The sequence below is a fragment of the Pecten maximus genome, chromosome 7, assembly GCF_902652985.1.
Source record: "Pecten maximus chromosome 7, xPecMax1.1, whole genome shotgun sequence".
Taxonomy (NCBI): domain Eukaryota; kingdom Metazoa; phylum Mollusca; class Bivalvia; order Pectinida; family Pectinidae; genus Pecten; species Pecten maximus.
The window spans coordinates 4,397,866-4,424,135 of NC_047021.1; the positions used below are offsets into that span (position 1 = coordinate 4,397,866).

General features: G+C 39.3%; 1 protein-coding gene and 1 long non-coding RNA gene across 3 annotated transcripts in view; both read left to right on the plus strand.

Moving 5' to 3' along the window:
• The window catches only part of LOC117331391 (cadherin-like and PC-esterase domain-containing protein 1), a 71,846-nt gene extending 50,296 nt beyond the window's left edge, over positions 1-21,550 (plus strand). The window contains exons 13-22 of one of the 2 annotated variants that reach the window (XM_033890091.1): positions 5,410-5,453; positions 8,525-8,557; positions 8,778-8,967; positions 12,361-12,541; positions 16,046-16,175; positions 16,491-16,845; positions 17,292-17,393; positions 18,501-18,588; positions 19,913-20,059; positions 20,384-21,550. In XM_033890091.1, coding sequence (XP_033745982.1) covers positions 5,410-5,453; positions 8,525-8,557; positions 8,778-8,967; positions 12,361-12,541; positions 16,046-16,175; positions 16,491-16,845; positions 17,292-17,393; positions 18,501-18,588; positions 19,913-20,059; positions 20,384-20,506 — 1,393 coding nt within the window. In that variant the 3' untranslated portion in view covers positions 20,507-21,550. Of the gene's footprint in view, positions 1-5,409; positions 5,454-8,524; positions 8,558-8,777; positions 8,968-12,360; positions 12,542-16,045; positions 16,176-16,490; positions 16,846-17,291; positions 17,714-18,500; positions 18,590-19,912; positions 20,060-20,383 lie in introns of those variants that run through there. The other variant, XR_004533522.1, reaches the window with a different exon arrangement.
• Positions 21,551-21,801: 251 nt separating this feature from the next.
• On the plus strand, positions 21,802-26,051 carry LOC117331392. The gene is made up of 2 exons (XR_004533523.1): positions 21,802-24,342; positions 24,392-26,051. It is a non-coding gene; the product is annotated as an uncharacterized LOC117331392 (long non-coding RNA).
• The last annotated feature ends 219 nt before the right edge of the window (positions 26,052-26,270 follow it).

Below are 26,270 nucleotides of genomic sequence, written 5' to 3' on the forward strand. Positions count from 1 at the left end.
TTAACTATAGGTAAGGATCAGATGTTGTCTGTGATGTGTTAACTATAGGTATAAGGATCAGATGTTGTCTGTGATGTGTTAACTATAGGTAAGGATCAGATGTTGTCTGTGATGTGTTAACTATAGGTAAGGATCAGATGTTGTCTGTGATGTGTTAACTATAGGTAAGGATCAGATGTTGTCTGTGATGTGTTAACCAGAGTTAAGGATCAGGTGTTGTCTGTGATGTGTTAACTATAGTTAAGGATCAGGTGTTGTCTGTGATGTGTTAACTATAGGTAAGGATCAGGTGTTGTCTGTGATGTGTTAACCTGAGTTAAGGATCAGGTGTTGTCTGTGATGTGTTAACTATAGGTAAGGATCAGGTGTTGTCTGTGATGTGTTAACTAGAGTTAAGGATCAGGTGTTGTCTGTGATGTGTTAACTATAGGTAAGGATCAGATGTTGTCTGATGTGTTAACTATAGGTAAGGATCAGATGTTGTCTGTGATGTGTTAACTTTAGGTAAGGATCAGATGTTGTCTGTGATGTGTTAACTATAGGTAAGCATCAGGTGTTGTCTGTGATGTGTTAACTATAGGTAAGGATCAGATGTTGTCTGTGATGTGTTAACTAGAGTTAAGGATCAGATGTTGTCTGTGATGTGTTAACCAGAGTTAAGGATCAGATGTTGTCTGTGATGTGTTAACTATAGGTAAGGATCAGGTGTTGTCTGTGATGTGTTAACCAGAGTAAAGGATCAGATGTTGTCTGTGATGTGTAAACTATAGGTAAGGATCAGATGTTGTCTGTGATGTGTTAACTATAGGTAAGGATCAGGTGTTGTCTGTGATGTGTTAACTAGAGTTAAGGATCACTTGTTGTCTGTGATGTGTTAACTAGAGTTAAGGATCAGATGTTGTCTGTGATGTGTTAACCAGAGTTAAGGATCAGATGTTGTCTGTGATGTGTTAACTAGAGTTAAGGATCAGATGTTGTGTGTGATGTGTTAACTATAGGTAAGGATCAGATGTTGTCTGTGATGTGTTAAATATAGGTAAGGATCAGATGTTGTCTGTGATGTGTTAACTATAGGTAAGGATCAGATGTTGTGTGTGATGTGTTAACTATAGGTAAGGATCAGATGTTGTCTGTGATGTGTTAAATATAGGTAAGGATCAGATGTTGTCTGTGATGTGTTAACTATAGGTAAGGATCAGATGTTGTGTGTGATGTGTTAACTATAGGTAAGGATCAGATGTTGTCTGTGATGTGTTAACCTGAGTTAAGGATCAGATGTTGTCTGTGATGTGTTAACTATAGGTAAGGATCAGATGTTGTCTGTGATGTGTTAACTAGAGTTAAGGATCAGATGTTGTCTGTGATGTGTTAACCAGAGTTAAGGATCAGATGTTGTCTGTGATGTGTTAACTATAGGTAAGGATCAGGTGTTGTCTGTGATGTGTTAACCAGAGTTAAGGATCAGATGTTGTCTGTGATGTGTTAACTATAGGTAAGGATCAGATGTTGTCTGTGATGTGTTAACCTGAGTTAAGGATCAGGTGTTATCTGTGATGTGTTAACTATAGGTAAGGATCAGATGTTGTCTGTGATGTGTTAACTATAGGTATAAGGATCAGATGTTGTCTGTGATGTGTTAACTATAGGTAAGGATCAGATGTTGTCTGTGATGTGTTAACCAGAGTTAAGGATCAGGTGTTGTCTGTGATGTGTTAACCACAGTTAAGGATCAGATGTTGTCTGTGATGTGTTAACTATAGGTAAGGATCAGATGTTGCCTGTGATGTGTTAACTATAGGTAAGGATCAGATGTTGTCTGTGATGTGTTAACTATAGGTAAGGATCAGATGTTGTCTGTGATGTGTTAACTAGAGTTAAGGATCAGATGTTGTCTGTGATGTGTTAACTATAGGTAAGGATCAGATGTTGTGTGTGATGTGTTAACTATAGGTAAGGATCAGATGTTGTCTGTGATGTGTTAACTAGAGTTAATGATCAGATGTTGTCTGTGATGTGTTAACTAGAGTTAAGGATCAGATGTTGTCTGTGATGTGTTAACTAGAGTTAAGGATCAGATGTTGTCTGTGATGTGTTAACTATAGGTAAGGATCAGATGTTGTCTGTGATGTGTTAACCAGAGTTAAGGATCAGATGTTGTCTGTGATGTGTTAACTATAGGTAAGGATCAGATGTTGTCTGTGATGTGTTAACTATAGGTATAAGGATCAGATGTTGTCTGTGATGTGTTAACTATAGGTAAGGATCAGATGTTGTCTGTGATGTGTTAACTATAGGTAAGGATCAGGTGTTGTCTGTGATGTGTTAACTATAGGTAAGGATCAGATGTTGTCTGTGATGTGTTAACCAGAGTTAAGGATCAGGTGTTGTCTGTGATGTGTTAACTATAGTTAAGGATCAGGTGTTGTCTGTGATGTGTTAACTATAGGTAAGGATCAGGTGTTGTCTGTGATGTGTTAACCTGAGTTAAGGATCAGGTGTTGTCTGTGATGTGTTAACTATAGGTAAGGATCAGGTGTTGTCTGTGATGTGTTAACTAGAGTTAAGGATCAGGTGTTGTCTGTGATGTGTTAACTATAGGTGAGGATCAGATGTTGTCTGATGTGTTAACTATAGGTAAGGATCAGATGTTGTCTGTGATGTGTTAACTTTAGGTAAGGATCAGATGTTGTCTGTGATGTGTTAACTATAGGTAAGGATCAGGTGTTGTCTGTGATGTGTTAACTATAGGTAAGGATCAGATGTTGTCTGTGATGTGTTAACTAGAGTTAAGGATCAGATGTTGTCTGTGATGTGTTAACCAGAGTTAAGGATCAGATGTTGTCTGTGATGTGTTAACTATAGGTAAGGATCAGGTGTTGTCTGTGATGTGTTAACCAGAGTAAAGGATCAGATGTTGTCTGTGATGTGTAAACTATAGGTAAGGATCAGATGTTGTCTGTGATGTGTTAACTATAGGTAAGGATCAGGTGTTGTCTGTGATGTGTTAACTAGAGTTAAGGATCATGTGTTGTCTGTGATGTGTTAACTAGAGTTAAGGATCAGATGTTGTCTGTGATGTGTTAACCAGAGTTAAGGATCAGATGTTGTCTGTGATGTGTTAACTAGAGTTAAGGATCAGATGTTGTCTGTGATGTGTTAACTATAGGTAATGATCAGATGTTGTCTGTGATGTGTTAACTATAGGTAAGGATCAGATGTTGTCTGTGATGTGTTAACTATAGGTAAGGATCAGATGTTGTGTGTGATGTGTTAACTATAGGTAAGGATCAGATGTTGTCTGTGATGTGTTAAATATAGGTAAGGATCAGATGTTGTCTGTGATGTGTTAACTATAGGTAAGGATCAGATGTTGTGTGTGATGTGTTAACTATAGGTAAGGATCAGATGTTGTCTGTGATGTGTTAACCAGAGTTAAGGATCAGGTGTTGTCTGTGATGTGTTAACTATAGGTAAGGATCAGATGTTGTCTGTGATGTGTTAACTGTAGGTAAGGATCAGATGTTGTCTGTGATGTGTTAACTATAGGTAAGGATCAGATGTTGTCTGTGATGTGTTAACCAGAGTTAAGGATCAGGTGTTGTCTGTGATGTGTTAACCAGAGTTAAGGATCAGATGTTGTCTGTGATGTGTTAACCAGAGTTAACAATCAGATGTTTTCTGTGATGTGTTAACCAGAGTTAAGGATCAGATGTTGTCTGTGATGTGTTAACTGTAGGTAAGGATCAGATGTTGTCTGTGATGTGTTAACTATAGGTAAGGATCAGATGTTGTCTGTGATGTGTTAACCAGAGTTAAGGATCAGATGTTGTCTGTGATGTGTTAACTATAGGTAAGGATCAGATGCTGTCTGTGATGTGTTAACTATAGGTAAGGATCAGATATTGTCTGTGATGTGTTAACCACAGTTAAGGATCATGTGTTGTCTGTGATGTGTTAACTATAGGTAAGGATCAGATGTTGTCTGTGATGTGTTAACTATAGGTAAGGATCAGATATTGTCTGTGATGTGTTAACCAGAGTTAAGGATCAGATGTTGTCTGTGATGTGGTAACTATAGGTAAGGATCAGATATTGTCTGTGATGTGTTAACCAGAGTTAAGGATCAGATGCTGTCTGTGATGTGTTAACTATAGGTAAGGATCAGATATTGTCTGTGATGTGTTAACTATAGGTAAGGATCAGATGTTGTCTGTGATGTGTTAACTATAGGTATAAGGATCAGATGTTGTCTGTGATGTGTTAACTATAGGTAAGGATCAGGTGTTGTCTGTGATGTGTTAACCAGAGGTAAGGATCAGTTGTTGTCTGTGATGTGTTAACTATAGTTAAGGATCAGATGTTGTCTGTGATGTGTTAACTATAGGTAAGGATCAGATGTTGTCTGTAATGTGTTAACTATAGGTAAGGATCAGATGTTGTCTGTGATGTGTTAACTATAGGTAAGGATCAGATGTTGTCTGTGACGTTTTTGTGGATTTATTTACTTTCCCCTGTACAATATGTTTATGTGTTTTAATATTGTCCAGAATCATAATTGTTGATTCCTAGAATTTATACAGAAAATTGAGAATATAACAGTCACAGCTATCTTTTGAATCATATCTAAATAAAATCATTAGATATGTGTATGTATGTTTGATATAAATGACATAATCTTCCCCGTGTATAATTTGGCCTTTACCCGGATGTAAGCCTGTTTTTCAGTATAAACTTGTACGTTTGATATAAATGACATAATCTTCCTGTGTATAATTTGGCCTTTACCCGGATGTAAGCCTGTTTTTCAGTATAAACTTGTATGTTTGATATAAAGGACATTATCTTCTTTGTATAATTTGGCCTTAACCCGGATGTAAGCCTGTTTTTCAGTATAAACTTGTATGTTTGATATAAATGACATTATCTTCTTTGTATAATTTGGCCTTAACCCGGATGTAAGCCTGTTTTTCAGTATAAACTTGTATGTTTGATATAAATGACATTATCTTCTTTGTATAATTTGGCCTTAACCCGGATGTAAGCCTGTTTTTCAGTATAAACTTGTATGTTTGATATAAATGACATAATCTTCCCGTGTATAATTTGGCCTTAACCCGGATGTAAGCCTGTTTTTCAGTATAAACTTGTATGTTTGATATAAATGACATAATCTTCCCCGTGTATAATATGTCGTTAACCCGGATGTAAGCCTGTTTTTCAGTATAAACTTGTATGTTTGATATAAATGACATAATCTTCCCCGTGTATAATTTGTCCTTTACCCGGATGTAAGCCTGTTTTTCAGTATAAACTTGTATGTTTGATATAAATGACATAATCTTCCCCGTGTATAATTTGTCCTTTACCCGGATGTAAGCCTGTTTTTCAGTATAAACTTGTATGTTTCAGGCCAGGTGCCCCAGTACAGCCCCCACTACAGAAAGCCCCTACAGGTGAGTGTCCCTACAAAGCCTGTGTAAAGTATTGATAAATCATCATTGGGAAAGATACATATCTTTATTATCTCTTGTCCAAGTTGGCAGCTAGGGGATAAACGGGTTCAATCCGTCTGTCCATTCATTTGTCCAAGGGAGTTTCAAGGGCATATCTCCAAAATCGTTAAAGATAACTTCATAAAATTTAATTCTTCACACATTAGACAAGTGTTCTAGTAGTGCCTTCTGCTATAGAGGAGTTTTCGATTTTGATATTTTTTTGTTTACCATGGAAACAGATAGTCAGATTCACTGATTCTAGAGTATCGTAACATATCTCCATACACTGATTCTAGAGTATCCGTAACATATCTCCATACACCGATTCTAGAGTATCCATAACATATCTCCATACACTGATTCTAGAGTATCGTAACATATCTCCATACACTGATTCTAGAGTATCCGTAACATATCTCCACACACCGATTCTAGAGTATCTGTAACATATCTCCATACACTGATTCTAGAGTATCGTAACATATCTCCATACACCGATTCTAGAGTATCCATAACATATCTCCATACACTGATTCTAGAGTATCGTAACATATCTCCATACACTGATTCTAGAGTATCCGTAACATATCTCCATACACTGATTCTAGAGTATCCGTAACATATCTCCATACACCGATTCTAGAGTATCCGTAACATATCTCCATACACTGATTCTAGAGTATCGTAACATATCTCCATACACTGATTCTAGAGTATCTGTAACATATCTCCATACACTGATTCTAGAGTATCGTAACATATCTCCATACACTGATTCTAGAGTATCCGTAACATATCTCCATACACCGATTCTAGAGTATCTGTAACATATCTCCATACACCGATTCTAGAGTATCGTAACATATCTCCATACACTGATTCTAGAGTATCGTAACATATCTCCATACACTGATTCTAGAGTATCGTAACATATCTCCATACACCGATTCTAGAGTATCGTAACATATCTCCATACACTGATTCTAGAGTATCGTAACATATCTCCATACACTGATTCTAGAGTATCCGTAACATATCTCCATACACTGATTCTAGAGTATCCGTAACATATCTCCATACACCGATTCTAGAGTATCCATAGCATATCTCCATACACCGATTCTAGAGTATCCGTAACATATCTCCATACACTGATTCTAGAGTATCGTAATATATCTCCATACACTGATTCTAGAGTATCCGTAACATATCTCCATACACTGATTCTAGAGTATCGTAACATATCTCCATACACTGATTCTAGAGTATCCGTAACATATCTCCATACACTGATTCTAGAGTATCGTAACATATCTCCATACACTGATTCTAGAGTATCGTAACATATCTCCATACACTGATTCTAGAGTATCCGTAACATATCTCCATACACTGATTCTAGAGTATCGTAATATATCTCCATACACTGATTCTAGAGTATCGTAACATATCTCCATACACTGATTCTAGAGTATCCGTAACATATCTCCATACACCGATTCTAGAGTATCTGTAACATATCTCCATACACCGATTCTAGAGTATCGTAACATATCTCCATACACTGATTCTAGAGTATCCGTAACATATCTCCATACACCGATTCTAGAGTATCTGTAACATATCTCCATACACCGATTCTAGAGTATCGTAACATATCTCCATACACTGATTCTAGAGTATCCGTAACATATCTCCATACACTGATTCTAGAGTATCGTAACATACATTTTGTATCTCCATTAACACCGATTCTAGAGTATCCGTAACATATCTCCATACACCGATTCTAGAGTATCCATAACATATCTCCATACACTGATTCTAGAGTATCCGTAACATACATTTTGTATCTCCATACACTGATTCTAGAGTATCCGTAACATATATCTCCATACACCGATTCTAGAGTATCCGTAACATATCTCCATACACTGATTCTAGAGTATCGTAACATATCTCCATACACTGATTCTAGAGTATCCGTAACATATCTCCATACACTGATTCTAGAGTATCCGTAACATATCTCCATACACTGATTCTAGAGTATCCGTAACATATCTCCATACACTAATTCTAGAGTATCCATAACATATCTCCATACACTTATTCTAGAGTATCGTAACATATCTCCATACACTGATTCTAGAGTATCCGTAACATATCTCCATACACTGATTCTAGAGTATCCGTAACATATCTCCATACACTGATTCTAGAGTATCCGTAACATATCTCCATACACTGATTCTAGAGTATCCGTAACATATCTCCATACACTGATTCTAGAGTATCGTATCATATCTCCATACACCGATTCTAGAGTATCGTAACATATCTCCATACACTGATTCTAGAGTATCGTAACATATCTCCATACACTGATTCTAGAGTATCCGTAACATATCTCCATACACTGATTCTAGAGTATCTCCATACACTGATTCTAGAGTATCCGTAACATATCTCCATACACTGATTCTAGAGTATCGTAACATATCTCCATACACTGATTCTAGAGTATCCGTAACATATCTCCATACACCGATTCTAGAGTATCCATAACATATCTCCATACACTGATTCTAGAGTATCCATAACATATCTCCATACACCGATTCTAGAGTATCCATAACATATCTCCATACACCAATTCTAGAGTATCCGTAACATATCTCCATACACTGATTCTAGAGTATCCGTAACATATCTCCATACACTCACCGAGTGAGCGGTTACCAGTTACATGTTCTTGCTGTGGTTGATTATTTACTTTCAATACTCCTTATTCCTCCACTGTGCACTATACCTCCAATATGTTGATAAAACTTTAATCACAGCTTCTATTTCATCCATCGTATTCAAAATTTCCTCTAATTCTACAAAATATACTTTAAATAATCTAAGCTAGATATCATACCCATGACTGACCTTACTTGGCAGGTGACGTAAACAACAGTGTCCATACAGATTGAAGAGCTCTGTTATTGGAATTTGAAGTTTATTGTGTTTTTGTGTCATTTCAGAACGAAGACCTGAGAAAATAGAATGTAGTAGTGGTAAGATCTATTATATGATAATTGCTTGATTAAAATAAAACATCTTCTAAAATGGCTGAAATTACAAATGTAGTTATCTTCCCTTCATTGACTTGTTGTCTTTGTGGATCATAATGTTACATACTAAAGTCCCCCCCCCCCCCCCCCCCCCCCCCCCCCCCCTGTATCCACTATCCTTTGATAAAACCTAACTGAATATTCTCTCCTTTCTCCTCCATAGATCCAAGAGATGCTCCTTACCTCTCCAGCATCACAACTTTCCCAGAAATTTCCCTCACGCCGACCTTTGACCCCAGTCATCAAACTTATCATGCAGATGTGGACTATGATACATTCCTGTTAAGAATTTCTGCCAGAGCTCGAAGTTGTAAATATGAGGCAAGAATAGACACAAGTTTTAATGCGACACAGTAAGTATAAGTAATGTGTATCTTTTGATAATGGTGTCTTATTAGTCAATACTGAGTTAGTATTCAGTATAACCCCCCTAACTACCACCCATCATCACCAACCATCTTCACCACCACCAACCATCATCACCAACCATCACCACCAACCATCATCACCACCAACCATCATCACCAACCATCACCACCAACCATCATCACCAACCATCACCACCAACCATCACCACCAACCATCACCACCAACCATCATCACCACCAACCATCATCACCACCAACCATCATCACCAACCATCATCACCAACCATCACCAACCAACCATCATCACCAACCATCATCACCACCAACCATCATCACCAACCATCACCACCAACCATCATCACCAAACCATCATCACCACCAACCATCATCACCACCAACCATCATCATCATCACCACCCATCACCACCAACCATCATCATCATCACCACCCATCATCATCACCAACCATCACCACCAACCATCATCATCATCACCACCCATCACCACCACCCATCATCACTACCAACCACCATCACCACCAACCATCATCATCACCACTAACCATCATCACCGCCAACCATCATCACCACCAACCACCATCACCACCAACCATCACCACCACTAACCATCATCACCGCCAACCATCATCACCACCAACCACCATCACCACCAACCATCATCACCGCCACCAACCATCATCATCACCAACCATCATCACTGCCACCAACCATCACCACCAACCATCATCATCATCACCACCCATCATCACCAACCATCATCACTACCAACCATCATCACTACCTCCCACCATCACCAACGCCCATCATTGCCACCAACCACTACCACCTACCATTGCTACATACCACTATCGCCCATCATTGCCTCCAACCACTACCACCAATCATTACCACATACCACTATCGCCCATCAATGCCACATACCACTATCGCCCATCATTGCCTCCAACCACTACCACCAATCATTGCCACCAACCACTACCACCTATCATTGCCACATACCACTATCGCCATCATTGCCACCAACCACTACCACCAATCATTGCCACCAATCATTGCAACATACCACTATCGCCCATCATTGCCACCAACCACTACCACCAATCATTGCAACATACCACTATCGCCCATCATTGCCACCAACCACTACCACCAATCATTGCAACATACCACTATCGGCCATCATTGCCACCAACCACTACCACACACCATTGCCACATACCACTATCGCCCATCATTGTCATCAACCACTACCACCTATCATTGCCACATACCACTATCACCCATCATTGTCATCAACCACTACCACCTATCATTGCCACATACCACTAACGCCCATCATTGCCACCGAGCACTACCACCTATCATTGCCACATACCACTATCGCCCATCATTGCTACCGAGCACTACCACCTATCATTGCCACATACCACTATCGCTCATCATTGCTACCAACCACTACCACCAATCATTGCCACATACCACTATCGCCCATCATTGCCACCAACCACTATCACACATCATTGCCACATACCACTATCGCTCATCATTGCTACCGAGCACTACCACCTATCATTGCCATATATCACTATCGCCCATCATTGCCACCAACCATTACCACCTACCATTGCCACATACTACTATCATCCATCATTGCCACCAACGACTAGCACCAATCCTTGCCACATACCACTATCACCCATCATTGCCATCAACCACTACCACTCATCATCACCATCAACCATCATCGCCACTGCCATTGCAACAACAACAACAACAACAACAGCAACAACCCTATCTTTTTTGTTCCTTTCTGATTTTGATGAACATTTAAGTATTTAAAATCTTAGATACATGTATCTGATGTTGATTATTGATATTGTTATACTCCGATAGAATGTTTTAATCAGTTAATATTGGAATGTCAGACAATTGAAAAAGGGACGACTGTAGCTGGACGGACCTCACTGGACATTTTGTCATTTGGTGGATGTTGACCTGTTTGATAATTAGCTTCATTAATCAATAGTTGTCAGTTACAACAATGAGGGGTCATTATAGGGACAATGTTCCGTTAATCATGTCGGTTAGCTTGGCTGATAGAGAAGCTAGTCCAAAGAGAGAGCCGTAATCAGTCATAATTATCTTATTACCAACACCTAACACAGATGATATAGAATCAAGTTTTTATTACTCACACCTAACACAGATGATATAGAATCAAGTTTTAATTACCGACACCTAACACCGATGATATAGAATCAAGTTTTTATTACCAACACCTAACACAGATGATATAGAATCAAGTTTTATTACAGACACCTAACACAGATGATATAGAATCAAGTTTTTATTACAGACACCCATAACACTTAAGCTGCCAAATACTCGGCAAGCCTCGTGTTTGTCAACTTAAGAATCTTACACTGACGGTTGAGATCCACCTGTCCCACTCCAAAGGGATGAAATATTCTATTATCAGGGCCTAACCTTAGTTTCCTATGACCCTGTAACCATGTCTGGTGTCAGGGCCAGAGGAAACTTGGGCTAATTAGGCCCATGCACAAAAGTGTGATGCCCAAAGTGATCACCCTGTCCATCCATCCATCTGTCTGTCCGTCCGTCCATCCATCCAGCCGTCCATCCATCCAGCCGTCCATCCATCTGTCCATACATATGTGTATGTACGTACATATGTCAGCACTTTTATTTCCATACAATAACTTGAGTTTCCTTGGGCTGATCGAACTCAAACTTCATACAGAGCTTTCATATTGAAAGTGCTTGTTTGGGATTGCTTTTCTGTGTCAAATGTCAAAGGTGAATGTCAGCCCAAGTTTTATTCTGGCCCAGACACCATGTCCGGTTGTTGAATATAGAAAATCAGTTTCCATGCAACAACTTCATTTTGCTTTTGCCAATCAGACTGATACTTAAAGCGATCTAGCTCAAACTTCAAACAGTACTTCCTTATTGGTGGTGCTTACTTGGGGTTGCTTTTCAGCAGCAAAATTCAGAGGTCAAGGTCACTGTTACTAAATGTAAATAAATAAATCACCATCCATGCAAAATCTAGAGTTTGTTTTGGCCATTTAACCTGGGAGATAACGGCAATTGACTTCTTGGTGATTATGGAGGCTATATAGGCTCATGGCGGGGCCATTATACTGGCCTGTCCCTGTTCTAGTTATCATTATTCCTAGCTAACACTGGATAACCTTGTAAAGTATGTGAGAACTTCAGTTTGTGGAGTAATGACTACTTTAGAGTTTACACATGTATAGACTTGACCCTGATTCTGAATCATATTATATATCAGAGATCAGTTTAATATGTAAGTGTTTAACTTTTGACATTGTAGGATGACCAACTATACCCTGGGTGTAGGGGAGAACCTGGTCCATGTGACGATAGTGGACCCTGTCCATCCCCAGGCCTGGGTGGTCAGTACCTACACCATTACCATCAGACGACGTACTGCAGATTTTTACCTAAAAAAATACTCCCACAGCAGCCAACTTCTCACCTGTACTCTCAAACAGGTAAGATATCACATCTGTACACACCTGTACTCTCAAACAGGTAAGATACCACATCTGTACACACCTGTACTCCCAAACAGGTAATGAATCACATATGTACACACCTGTACTCTCAAACAGGTAAGATATCACATCTGTACACACCTGTACTCTCAAACAGGTAATGTATCACATCTGTACACACCTGTACTCTCAAACAGGTAAGATATCAGATCTGTACACACCTGTATTCTCAAACAGGTAAGATATCACATCTGTACACACCTGTACTCTCAAACAGGTAAGATATCACATCTGTACACACCTGTATTCTCAAACAGGTAAGATATCACATCTGTACACACCTGTACTCTCAAACAGGTAAGATATCACATCTGTACACATCTGCTCACCTGTACTCTTACCCAGGTAAGATATCACATCTGTACACACCTGTACTCTCAAACAGGTAAGATATCACACCTGTACTCTCAAACAGGTAATGTATCACATCTGTACACACCTGTACTCTCAAACAGGTAATGTATCACATCTGTACAAACCTGTACTCTCAAACAGGTAAGATATCAGATCTGTACACACCTGTATTCTCAAACAGGTAAGATATCACATCTGTACACACCTGTACTCTCAAACAGGTAATGTATCACATCTGTACACACCTGTACTCCCAAACAGGTAATGAATCACATATGTACACACCTGTACTCTCAAACAGGTAAGATATCACATCTGTACACACCTGTACTCTCAAACAGGTAAGATATATATCACATCTGTACACACCTGTATTCTCAAACAGGTAAGATATCACATCTGTACACACCTGTATTCTCAAACAGGTAAGATATCACATCTGTACACACCTGTATTCTCAAACAGGTAAGATATCACATCTGTACACACCTGTACTCTCAAACAGGTAAGATATCACATATGTACACACCGGCTCACCTGTACTCTCAAACAGGTACGTGTATGATTCCTCATCATTTCTCACCTGTATTTACCTGTGCTCATTAGTTGTCTCACCTGTACTCTCAAACAGGTACGTGTATGATTCCTCATCATTTCTCACCTGTATTTACCTGTGCTCATTAGTTGTCTCATTTGTATTCATCTGGCCCCTAGATAGGACATAGGAATTGTACCTGATGTTCCTATTGCATCTGTACAGTTGACTAAAATTATCTTACCTTTTCTTTCTTAAACAACTTTCTTCCTCCTTATGTCTCACTGACTCATTTTTGGCCTTTAGTTGAGTGTTTACCCATGTGAGGAAGGCTTTGGGTCCTATCCCCTGACCTTTAGTTGAGTGTTTACCCCTGTGAGGAAGGCTTTGGGTTCTGTCCCCTGACCTTTAGTTGAGTGTTTACCCCTGTGAGGAAGGCTTTGGGTTCTGTCCCCTGACCTTTAGTTGAGTGTTTGCCCCTGTGAGTAAGGCTTTGGGTCCTGTCCCCTGACATTTAGTTGAGTGTTTGCCCCTGTGAGTAAGGCTTTGGGTACTGTCCCCTGACCTTTAGTTGAGTGTTTACCCCCGTGAGGAAGGCTTTGGTCCTATCCCCTGACCTTTAGTTGAGTGTTTGCCCCTGTGAGGAAGGCTTTGGGTCCTGTCCCCTGACCTTTAGTTGAGTGTTTGCCCCTGTGAGTAAGGCTTTGGGTCCTGTCCCCTGACCTTTAGTTGAGTGTTTGCCCCTGTGAGTAAGGCTTTGGGTCCTGTCCCCTGACCTTTAGTTGAGTGTTTGCCCCTGTGAGAAAGGTTTGGGTTCTGTCCCCTGGCCTTTAGTTGAGTGTTTGCCCCTGTGAGGAAGGCTTTGGGTCCTATCCCCTGACCTTTAGTTGAGTGTTTGCCCCTGTGAGTAAGGCTTTGGGTCCTATCCCCTGACCTTTAGTTGAGTGTTTGCCCCTGTGAGGAAGGCTTTGGGTCCTATCCCCTGACCTTTAGTTGAGTGTTTGCCCCCGTGAGAAAGGCTTTGGGTTCTGTCCCCTGGCCTTCAGTTGAGTGTTTGCCCCTGTGAGGAAGGCTTTGGGTCCTATCCCCTGAGCTTTAGTTGAGTGTTCCCCTGTGAGGAAGGCTTTGGGTCCTATCCCCTGACCTTTAGTTGAGTGTTTACCCCTGTGAGGAAGGCTTTGGGTTCTGTCCCCTGACCTTTAGTTGCACGTTTGCCCCTGTGAGGAAGGCATTGGGTTCTGCCTCCTGACCTTTAGTTGAGTGTCCCCCCTGTGAGGAAGGGGCTGGGTTCTGCCACCTGGCCTTGAGTTGAACATTTGCCCCTGTGAGGAAGGCATTGGGTTCTGCCTCCCAGCCTTTAGTTGAATGTTCGCTCCTGTGAGGAAGGCTTTGGGATTTGTTCCCTGGTTGAGCAAGACATACTCGAGTCTGTAATCATTGTATCGGCTACTCCTGCTTGTGAACACTTAACATATCGGGAGTGTGTCTTCTTGTTGCTCGTATAATATGACTTGTTGGGGTGACTTAGTGGGGTGACTTGGTGGGGTGTCCTACTAGATGTCTCTGGCAGTTCCTCCTTCAGTGAAATAGCACCATAAAGTCAGCACCAGTTTTGCTCTATCACACCAGCACAAACCAGGCAGTTGACTAAATAAACATATTCCTGTGGGGCTTACTGGCACACTTGTACAACAGATAGACCTCCGACTTGTAGATTTGTCCCAGTGAGTGGTGCAGCACTCATGATCTACGTACATGTATTATGTCATAGCAACACATGTGAGATGATGAGAAGACAATAGGAAGTGGACAGAAACAAAAGTGGTTTGAGGAATGGTGTTAATGGTGCTAATTAGATACACACCTTAAATTAAACAATTTTATATATTCTCCCTTATTGGGCTACTTAGATTTGCACTGCCTATTATATGGTATCAATAATGATTCTGACCATTTAAATAATACCATCCTTATAAATGTTGATTCTTATATAAGATTATCAAAGCGTTTCTGTACTTACTCGTGAAAAATACACATATATGATATAATATGATATTTGTATATTAATAATGAAAAATATGTTAACTGTATATTAATAATATTCTTAATGGGAATTACATATAAAAGTGTGTAAGTGGGTGTGCGTGTGTGTGAAAGCTGAATTAGGTTATAGTTAGAAATGTACATATCTACCGGAATAGAAGAAGACTGATATAGGCATAGCCTGTTGTCTGATTCTTTTGTAAATACTCATTTAATGACTGTAATTAATGTACTTTGTTAAAATGTATTTACAATAAAATATTTTTGAAAAAACAATTCTATATAGTGAACTAGTTGAGAGTGCCGAGTATGAATTGTAGAAAATTTTGACACTTTTTTATGCTAAGAAGAGAAGTTGCCAGTGGTATTGATATAATGCAGTTTGGGAGTGTATACCAATACCTGCTCCAATGTTGTTTATGTTAGGAGATAGAAAGTATATGTGAATTTATATAAGTTTTTTTGTACGTTTTAAAAGGACCTGTCTACAAAGATATACTTTTTCTCAGGACTGCAGTCTTCACTACGACCCCTCACAGCCCTGTGGCTTACAGTCGGTAACAGGGAAGGGTCAACTATGGTCAACATTTATAGAGATGTCCAGACACCTGCCTCAATGTGGCCACTTGGAAAACAAAGGTAGGCTTAGTTCACTTAAGGATATATGCTTCCTGTACATGTTGTTTACTGAAGAGCTCAGCCTTCATGCACAAATCTAGGGATAAAAAATGCTTGATGAAGTAACACTAAAATTGTTAAGGCATAATTGACAATTTTAAAAGATCTCAATACAGATACATAAGTCTATTTCGGATATATAATATGTAAGTACAATCTCTCCCAATTACTTACATACATAATGTAATCAAAATTCTAGGTTAGATTACCTGTACGACATACTTTTATTAGTGTCAAATTAATTTAAAATGATGGAGAATTGTTTTGTGTTTTTAGTGTGGTATGTACCCTGTGAGAGTTGTGGAAGGATGGCCAGTTGTCATTGGAAACAGGCACGGTGGCAGACGTCCACCTGTACGACACAGTTCTTAAGTGTTCCTCAGGTAAAGAAGTGTTTAGCAGGACGAAAGCTGCTTTTCATCGGAGACTCCACAAACCGCGGCATTCTCCATTACATACTGGAGCGGGTCAACGGATCTCTCACGCAGTGGGATAAAACTCACAATCTGAAAATATATCGCAATATTAATCACAATTCCACGGTACTCAGCTTTGCTTACTACCCTCAGTTCTGGCTGCCAGTGGATCACAGACCTGCCTTTGATAAAGCTGTTTATCAACTCATCAGATCGTAAGTTGTGGACCAATCATCAATATGGCACACTATATCTCACAGCTCTTAAATCAGAAAACACAATTGTGGACAGTTCACTGACCAAGTCCTAGACAACTACTTATAGTCCTGTTTTTCCCTCTCAGAAGTATAACATATATTCCCTGAGTAGAGAATGTTATATTGTAATATTTACTCGTCAGATAATTCATTGTAAATTCCATTAGGGTTACACCATTTTATTATTATCTATTATGTACATGATATTTGTATTTTGACTTATATAATGGTAACGCACAAAGTAAAGTTTTTCAATACATTGAGGCAAATCGAATTAAAGGAACAAACAGAATGTTTTGTTGATTGGATGCCATAAACAGTTCTAGGTGTTATGTTAGAGACTCCTCTTCGACATGAATAAGTTTATGTTAACTTAATAGAAATATATTATTTTGTGATAACAGGACAATGCCATTGGAGAACTCGTCCAACACAGTACTGGTGGTGGGAGGTGTCCACTGGCTCGGTAAACACCATCTCTCCCTCATACTCCAGGCCCTCAACAGGTAAACACCATCTATCCCTCATACTCCAGGCCCTCAACAGGTAAACACCATCCCTCCCTCATACTCCAGGCCCTCAACAGGTAAACACCATCTATCCCTCATACTCCAGGCCCTCAACAGGTAAACACCATCTCTCCCTCATACTCCAGGCCCTCAACAGGTAAACACCGTCTATCCCTCATACTCCAGGCCCTCAACAGGTAAACACCATCTATCCCTCATACTCCAGGCCCTCAGCAGGTAAACATCATCCCTCCCTCATACTCCAGGCCCTCAACAGGTAAACACCATCTCTCCCTCATACTCCAGGCCCTCAACAGGTAAACACCATCTATCCCCCATAATCCAGGCCCTCAACAGGTAAACACCGTCTATCCCTCATACTCCAGGCCCTCAACAGGTAAACACCATCTATCCCCCATAATCCAGGCCCTCAACAGGTAAACACCGTCTATCCCTCATACTCCAGGCCCTCAACAGGTAAACACCGTCTATCCCTCATACTCCAGGCCCTCAACAGGTAAACACCATCCCTCCCTCATACTCCAGGCCCTCAACAGGTAAACACCATCCCTCCCTCATACTCCAGGCCCTCAACAGGTAAACACCATCTCTTCCTCATACTCCAGGCCTTCAACAGGTAAACACCATCTATCCCTCATACTCCAGGCCCTCAACAGGTACATTGTAAACACCGTCTCTCCCTCATACTCCAGGCCCTCAACAGGTAAACACCATCTATCCCTCATACTCCAGGCCCTCAACAGGTAAACACCATCTATCCCTCATACTCCAGGCCCTCAACAGGTAAACACCATCTATCCCCCATAATCCAGGCAGTTACATTTTAACAGATTTTAAACTTAAAATGGGGAGGATTTTTACACCCAGAAGTCACAGATTTGTGTACCATTTTGTCTGTTCCAGATTTCTCTGTCATATCCCCTAAGGTGTGAGTTTGAAATGAGTATCATAAAATCTCATTTGAAATGGACACATTTAAATACTTTTTTCACATAAGTTCACATTTAACATAAGTTTTCATTTACTTGATAAGATCCTATAGACAATATTATCCTATAATTATTGTGATTTATAATTCCACAGAGAGAGGCTGACTGGAATCACACTTGTGATGAAGGGACTTGGTGCTGGGTTCCATCAGCTCGTTAATGGAGTTCGATTTGCTCCAATGGTAACTATTGCTTGTTAGACTTGAAGATGAGACAGAGTGCTAGACATTTTACTTATACAATCCACATGTTCTCTTTTGCATTAGACTTTGATCACACCAATGGTAAATATCTCAGATTTGATCACACCAATGGTAAATATCTCAGATTTGATCACACCAATGGTAAATATCTCAGATTTGATCACACCAATGGTAAATATCTCAGATTTGATCACACCAATGGTAAATATCTCAGATTTGATCACACCAATGGTAAATATCTCAGATTTGATCACACCAATGGTAAATATCTCAGATTTGATCACACCAATGGTAAATATCTCAGATTTGCAGACAAACAATTCACATGTTCTCTAGCGTGTGTTTAGGATTGATTCAACATGAGACATGAATACCGGTATATATAGTTATCAGTTTGTCCAGGTACACAGTATTACAGGTACACAGTATTCCAGGTACAGAGTATTACAGGTAAACAGTATTACAGGTACACAGTATTCCAGGTACACAGTAGTTCACGGTATTCCAGGTACACATTACTACATGGTATTCCGAGTACACAGTAATACAGAGTAGTACACTGTAATACAGAGTAGTACACGGTAATACAGAGTAGCACACGGTAATACAGAGCAGTACACGGTAATACAGAGTAGCACACGGTAATACAGAGCAGTACACGGTAATACAGAGCAGTACACGGTAATACAGAGTAGTACACGGTAATACAGAGCAGTACACGGTAATACAGAGTAGTACACGGTAATACAGAGCAGTACACGGTAATACAGAGTAGTAGTACACGTAATACAGAGTAGTAGTACACGTAATACAGAGTAGTACACGGTAATACAGAGTAGTACACGGTAATACAGAGTAGTACACGGTAATACAGATTAGTACACGGTAATACAGAGTAGTACACAGTAATACAGAGTAGTACACGGTAATACAGAGTAGTACACGGTATTACAGAGTAGTACACGGTAATACAGAGTACTCACTGTATACGGTAATACAGAGTAGTACACCGTAATACAGAGCAGTACACGGTAATACAGAGTAGTACACGGTAATACAGAGCAGTACACGGTAATACAGAGTAGTACACGGTAATACAGAGTAGTACACGGTAATACAGATTAGTACACGGTAATACAGAGTAGTACATGGTAATACAGAGTAGTACACAGTAATACAGAGCAGTACACGGTAATACAGAGTAGTACACGGTAATACAGAGCAGTACACGGTATTCCAGGTACACGGTAATATACAGTATTCCAGGTACATGGTATTTCAGGTTGAGGATGATATTTTACAGGATGAACAGCGACGACTGTTGAGCCAGGAACAGGAGACCTCTGACTTTGCCGTCCAGCATGGGTTTGGGGTGGTACCTACTTATAACATGACAATGGCTCGATACAAGGACTTCCTTCAGGGAAAGTGTGCCTGTCATTTCCATAAGGTCAGTATCACCATGTGTACCTGTGTATTGTCAATTCTAGGATGACAAATGTTGTTGACATAACAGATGTAGACATACTCTTAAATTCAAAGGAAAGGTTGGGCTTATTACAGGTTAAAAAAGAAGTATCTGTCATCATTTTATCTATATATTTACTACAAGACATGGCTTGTAGCCAGGTAAATATATATTAAATTACTGATAAATGACAATACTTGAGAAATCAAACATAAATATATTGATGTATATTCACCATGGTTTATTAACATTGGAGAAACCATCATGCTCCTCCATTGGATTCTAATTAAGTGTTCGTATCAACAGATTACAGAGAAGTATGCTGCCCCTACAGATGACGTGCCCTCATACCACGTGGAAGGTGACATCAACAGGTGGTACTCAGAACTAGTCATCAATCAAATGTGTCAGCACCGATCCCCAGACTGAGTAATCCTTACCACTCATGGGAGTTGTCTCCCCTGTTCATACCTAGACTGAGTACATCCTTACCACTCACAGGAGTTGTCTCCCCTGTTCTTACCTAGACTGAGTACATCCTTACCACACACAGGAGTTGTCTCCCCTGTTCTTACCTAGACTGAGTACATCCTTACCACACACAGGAGTTGTCTCCCCTGTTCATACCTAGACTGAGTACATCCTTACCACACACAGGAGTTGTCTCCCCTGTTCTTACCTAGACTGAGTACATCCTTACCACACACAGGAGTTGTCTCCCCTGTTCATACCCCTAGACTGAGTACATCCTTACCACTCACAGGAGTTGTCTCCCCTGTTCATACCTAGACTGAGTACATCCTTACCACACACAGGAGTTGTCTCCCCTGTTCTTACCTAGACTGAGTACATCCTTACCACACACAGGAGTTGTCTCCCCTGTTCTTACCTAGACTGAGTACATCCTTACCACTCACAGGAGTTGTCTGCCCTGTTCATACCTAGACTGAGTACATCCTTACCACACACAGGAGTTGTCTCCCCTGTTCATCACCTAGACTGAGTACATCCTTACCACACACAGGAGTTGTCTGCCCTGTTCATACCTAGACTGAGTACATCCTTACCACACACAGGAGTTGTCTCCCCTGTTCTTACCTAGACTGAGTACATCCTTACCACACACAGGAGTTGTCTCCCCTGTTCTTACCTAGACTGAGTACATCCTTACCACACACAGGAGTTGTCTCCCCTGTTCTTACCTAGACTGAGTACATCCTTACCACACACAGGAGTTGTCTCCCCTGTTCTTACCTAGACTGAGTACATCCTTACCACACACAGGAGTTGTCTGCCCTGTTCTTTACCTAGACTGAGTACATCCTTACCACACACAGGAGTTGTCTCCCCTGTTCTTACCTAGACTGAGTACATCCTTACCACTCACAGGAGTTGTCTGCCCTGTTCATACCTAGACTGAGTACATCCTTACCACACACAGGAGTTGTCTCCCCTGTTCTCACCTAGACTGAGTACATCTTACACACACGGAGTTGTTGCCTGTTCTTCCTAGACTGAGTACATCCTTACCACACACATTATCAGGAGTTGTCTCCCCTGTTCTTATCCAGGCTGAGTACATCCTTACCACTCACAGGGGTTGTCTGCCCTGTTCCTACCAGAGTGAGTACATCCTTACTACACACATAATCAGGAGTTGTCTGATTGGATAACGACCGACGACGGGACTGATTGGGTAACGACTGGCGACGGGTTGAACCACTACACAGGGGTTGTCTGCCCTGTTCCTACCAGATTGAGTACATCTTTACTACACACATAATCAGGAGTTGTCTGATTGGATAACGACTGACGACAGGACTAATTGGATAACCACTGACAACGGGACTGATTGGATAACCACTGACGACGGGACTGATTGGATAACCACTGACGACGGGACTGATTGGATAACGACTGACGACGGGACTGATTGGATAACGACGTACTGACGACGGGACTGATTGGATAACGACGTACTGACGACGGGACTGATTGGATAACCACTGACAACGGGACTGATTGGATAACCACTGACGACGGGACTGATTGGATAACCACTGACGACGGGACTGATTGGATAACCACTGATGACGGGACTGATTGGATAACCACTGACGAAGGGACTGATTGGATAACCACTGACGACGGGACTGATTGGATAACCACTGACGACGGGACTGATTGGATAACCACTGACGACGGGACTGATTGGATAACCACTGACAACGGGACTGATTGGATAACCACTGACGACGGGACTGATTGGATAACGACTGACAACGGGACTGATTGGATAAAGACTGACGAAGGAACTGATTGGATAACAACTGACGACGGGACTGATTGGATAACATCCTAAACAGTCATCAATGTAATTAAGGATAATTCAAGGCTTTAACCTACATAATTATTAAATTGTCCAGAAAAATGTTAACCTTCTCCAAGATCAACAAGCGAGATAGTTCACTATACATGAAATTTATGTTGTGCTGATCTAGCTTAAAAGTTTTGATGTGGCAACCATTTATATAATACTAATTTTTCAGTTTTCTTAAATCAGTGACAAAATCAAAAAAGAAAAAGGATAAAGAAATATTTCTGTTATAACTCCCAGTAGAAATTTTACCTTAGTATTTGTTTAGAGTTCAGAAGTCCCGAGTTCAAACCCTGGTCTAGCTGATTTGTATTTTTCCTCTCTTGTTATATTGGACACCTAAAGAAATACATCACAGGGTGGCCACACGGGCCTTGTGTGTCTTCATTGTCAAAGACTTTGTTGTAGGATGGAGAAATATGGTGGATCTGCATGGGTTGGTTTAAATGTCCAGCCAGCTCAATCTTTGTCGAGGTCTTATCTGTGAGTGGAGGCGTCACGTTCTTTCTGTCCATTATTTTTGTACAAGGAATATCAAAAGGTGTCCCTGTAGTTTTACATCTATATGATCTTGGTCCGTCTGACGAGTCCTTTGAGGAGAATATGTGTCTTGTGAGTTTTGTGACAGAATCTAATGGCATATTACCAATTGTTTACCATGTTGTTTGTATGAAAATAATGAGAGTGCTATATCATTGTTCTTCCTGTTGTTTAAGTTATTTGTCGGTGCATCACATATTTTTTTATCAATAATATTTTTAACTATGCATTTACTATTTCATTTTATACATAGTATTTTTACATACCATAATAAAAAAATGTTATGAAAAGGTATTTCATTGAAATCGTAATATCTTCATAAATGTTTTATGTATTTGCTGTTATCTATGCAAAACCCTACAGAAAAAATCTCAATGTATATAAATGACTATACGGGGTGTAAAACAATACAAATCTATGTGAGTGTGTTCATTATGTCACTGAAGATCAGGAATGTCACATGTATTGTATGAGTTAATGAAGTCCATATGAGCCACCAGTGTAAGATTCTGTTGATCATATATACTAATATGTAACACAAAGTGACAATGTACGTGTGTATACCATACGTAACACAAAGTGACAATGTACGCGTATACCGTACCTAACACAAAGTGACAAAGTACGTGTGTATACCGTACCTAACACAAAGTGACAATGTACGCGTATACCGTACCTAACACAAAGTGACAATGTACGTGTGTATACTGTACGTAACACAAAGTGACAATGTACGTATGTATACCGTACGTAACACAAAGTGACAATGTACATGCATATACAATACCTAACACAGTGACCCCGATCATTTTTGTATTGCAAATATGATATTACAAAATTGTGATTTCGTTATAGAAATTTTATATTGAAGGTCATTTAAACCAAAGATTTTTTAATATGAAATCTAGTCACTTTTTATTGTTTCTGAATATTTTTGTACATGTTTATGTAATGATGTAAATAGTTTTAACTTATTTAAACACAAATTTGTTTACAAGTCAATATACAAAGCAAAACCAGCTCAAATCGAAATGTGTTAATACTTGTTCCACCTCTTGTCCTTCAGGCCTAGCTATTTACCTCTATGTAACAGGTGTACAGTTAAGTCATACCTGCTCCTTAAACTCTTAAAAACATCCTCTGGTCAAAGTAATGATTTTAATAAGCAGTGTTTCATAAGTTGAGTTTATTCAGATGTGTTAAAAACTGGCAATTCTAACTCAGCTAGATTCTCCAGTCCCTGGTGGAGTTAAATACCATAAATACCTGTGTAATTTACACACTTTTTTGGCTTAAAATTGCTGTTGTAGTGAGTGTTGCATAGATTAAATTGTACATCAATTTTAAGGTGATTTTTAGAGTGTGTAAATTACAGTGGTATAGACATCAATTTTAAGGTGATTTTTAGAGTGTGTAAATTATAATGGAGCGTAAAGTATAAGGATTTTTACGACAACCAGACACCTTGTGTCAAACATTTTGATTGAATAACCACTACCATGTGATACTGTCCGTAAATTTTCAATTTACATCCAAAACCCAGATTTTTGTTATATCAATAATCCCCGACACATCATGAATATAATTTGTTTAGCACACAAATCTAACATGTGGTTACCAGTTTGATTTGAGCAGGTTTTAATATTAATCTTTATACTACAATTATCAGCCCTATTGTGTTCAATAAATCTATCAATTTCAATTTTATTCCTTTGTCAAAACTTTAGCTAAAATTTACAAGTAGACATACATGAGAAAATATGAATAAATGTTCATGGTTATTTGTATCATTTTGCTTGTAAACACCTTCATTAAAACATTTTCCTTAATGTCAGTATATACAGGTTCCAATTTGTGGTGGTGAAATGTTTACATGTACATGTATATGTTTATTATATACATTAATCAAATGATTTGTAGAAAGGCCATATACATTTAGGTGTCCAAAATACACGACATTTGAACCAACAAATGGATTCATATGTACATTTTAACTAAATTCATTCATACAGAATGTAGTCCATAGGACCCCTCATCTCTCTTCAGAACTTGGCTTCTGTTTTGTGTATAGTTTTCCACAAGTTATTGTCAGATTTGCCCCCTTATACCTTCTTAACACCTAGTGTAACATTTGTATTTGAAGAGTATTGCTCAATTTTATCAATTATAATACAAACCTGATCACGGTGACAGGTAAACATTGTACTGGTCAAAATATTTCACTGTGTTCTGTACAAATGTCAGGACTATCAAGGTAATGCAAATGTTGGAAAAACTTCTTTAAACTGCAATCTTTAATGACATGTATTGAAACCTGGTTTTTAGGTCACCATAGCTGAAGGCTCATGGGGGCCTATTGCAATGGCCTTTTGTCTGTTTATCGTGTGTAAATTGTCCCTTTTCCTTGTACACACAATTACTTCAGTAAATATGAACAGATTTTCATGAAACTTGGTATGCAACCTTGTATTGATAAGATCTTTAATGAGTTTAAACAATTGGACCGATTCAACTGTAAAGAGTTATAGCCCTTTGTAGTTTTATTGCCATAGGAACTTGTGCACACAATAACTTGGGTCAACATGAACAAATTTTCGTGGAAACTTTGTGTGCAGCCTTAATTATATCAATTAGATCTCAGATGAATTTGACAATCAGGCCAATTCAACTGTAACTTAGAGTTATGGCCCTTTGTAGTGTTATTGCCATTGCCATTAATATTGGACCTTGTGTATATAATTTTGAATTAATTTTAAAATGGTTATAATCAGCAGGTTTGGATTAAAGTTTGACGGTATGCACCTGTTGGCCTGAATGACCTCAAGAGGCCAATGGGCAGGGCCAAAAACGGTCAAATTCATTAAAATATTTCAGAACTCAGGTGATTGTTAAGGCCCATGTGCCTCTTGTTTAAAAAAAGATATAGATTGTTTTCAAAAATCTCCGATTAATGTGAATGTAATTTATCTGTTAGATTGTCTATGTAGACAGTCATGTTCTGTTTATGTGTATGAAGGTAGCTGTAGAACATATCAATAAATGTTGATTTATGGTAAACATGTATTTGTCATTTTTTCAGTCGAGTACAGTACATCTAGTTCAGGGGAGGTTATAGCTTTATATATTAGTGTTTATTTAAAAAAAATAAATTAACAACATCAACTGAAACATCCTCAACATTGCTAGCTGTGCTGAGTTGTGATGATATCATTATCAATGTTAGAATTTATCAGAATCACTCAGAAGCACCATATTTACCACCCAGTGTTGTAACCT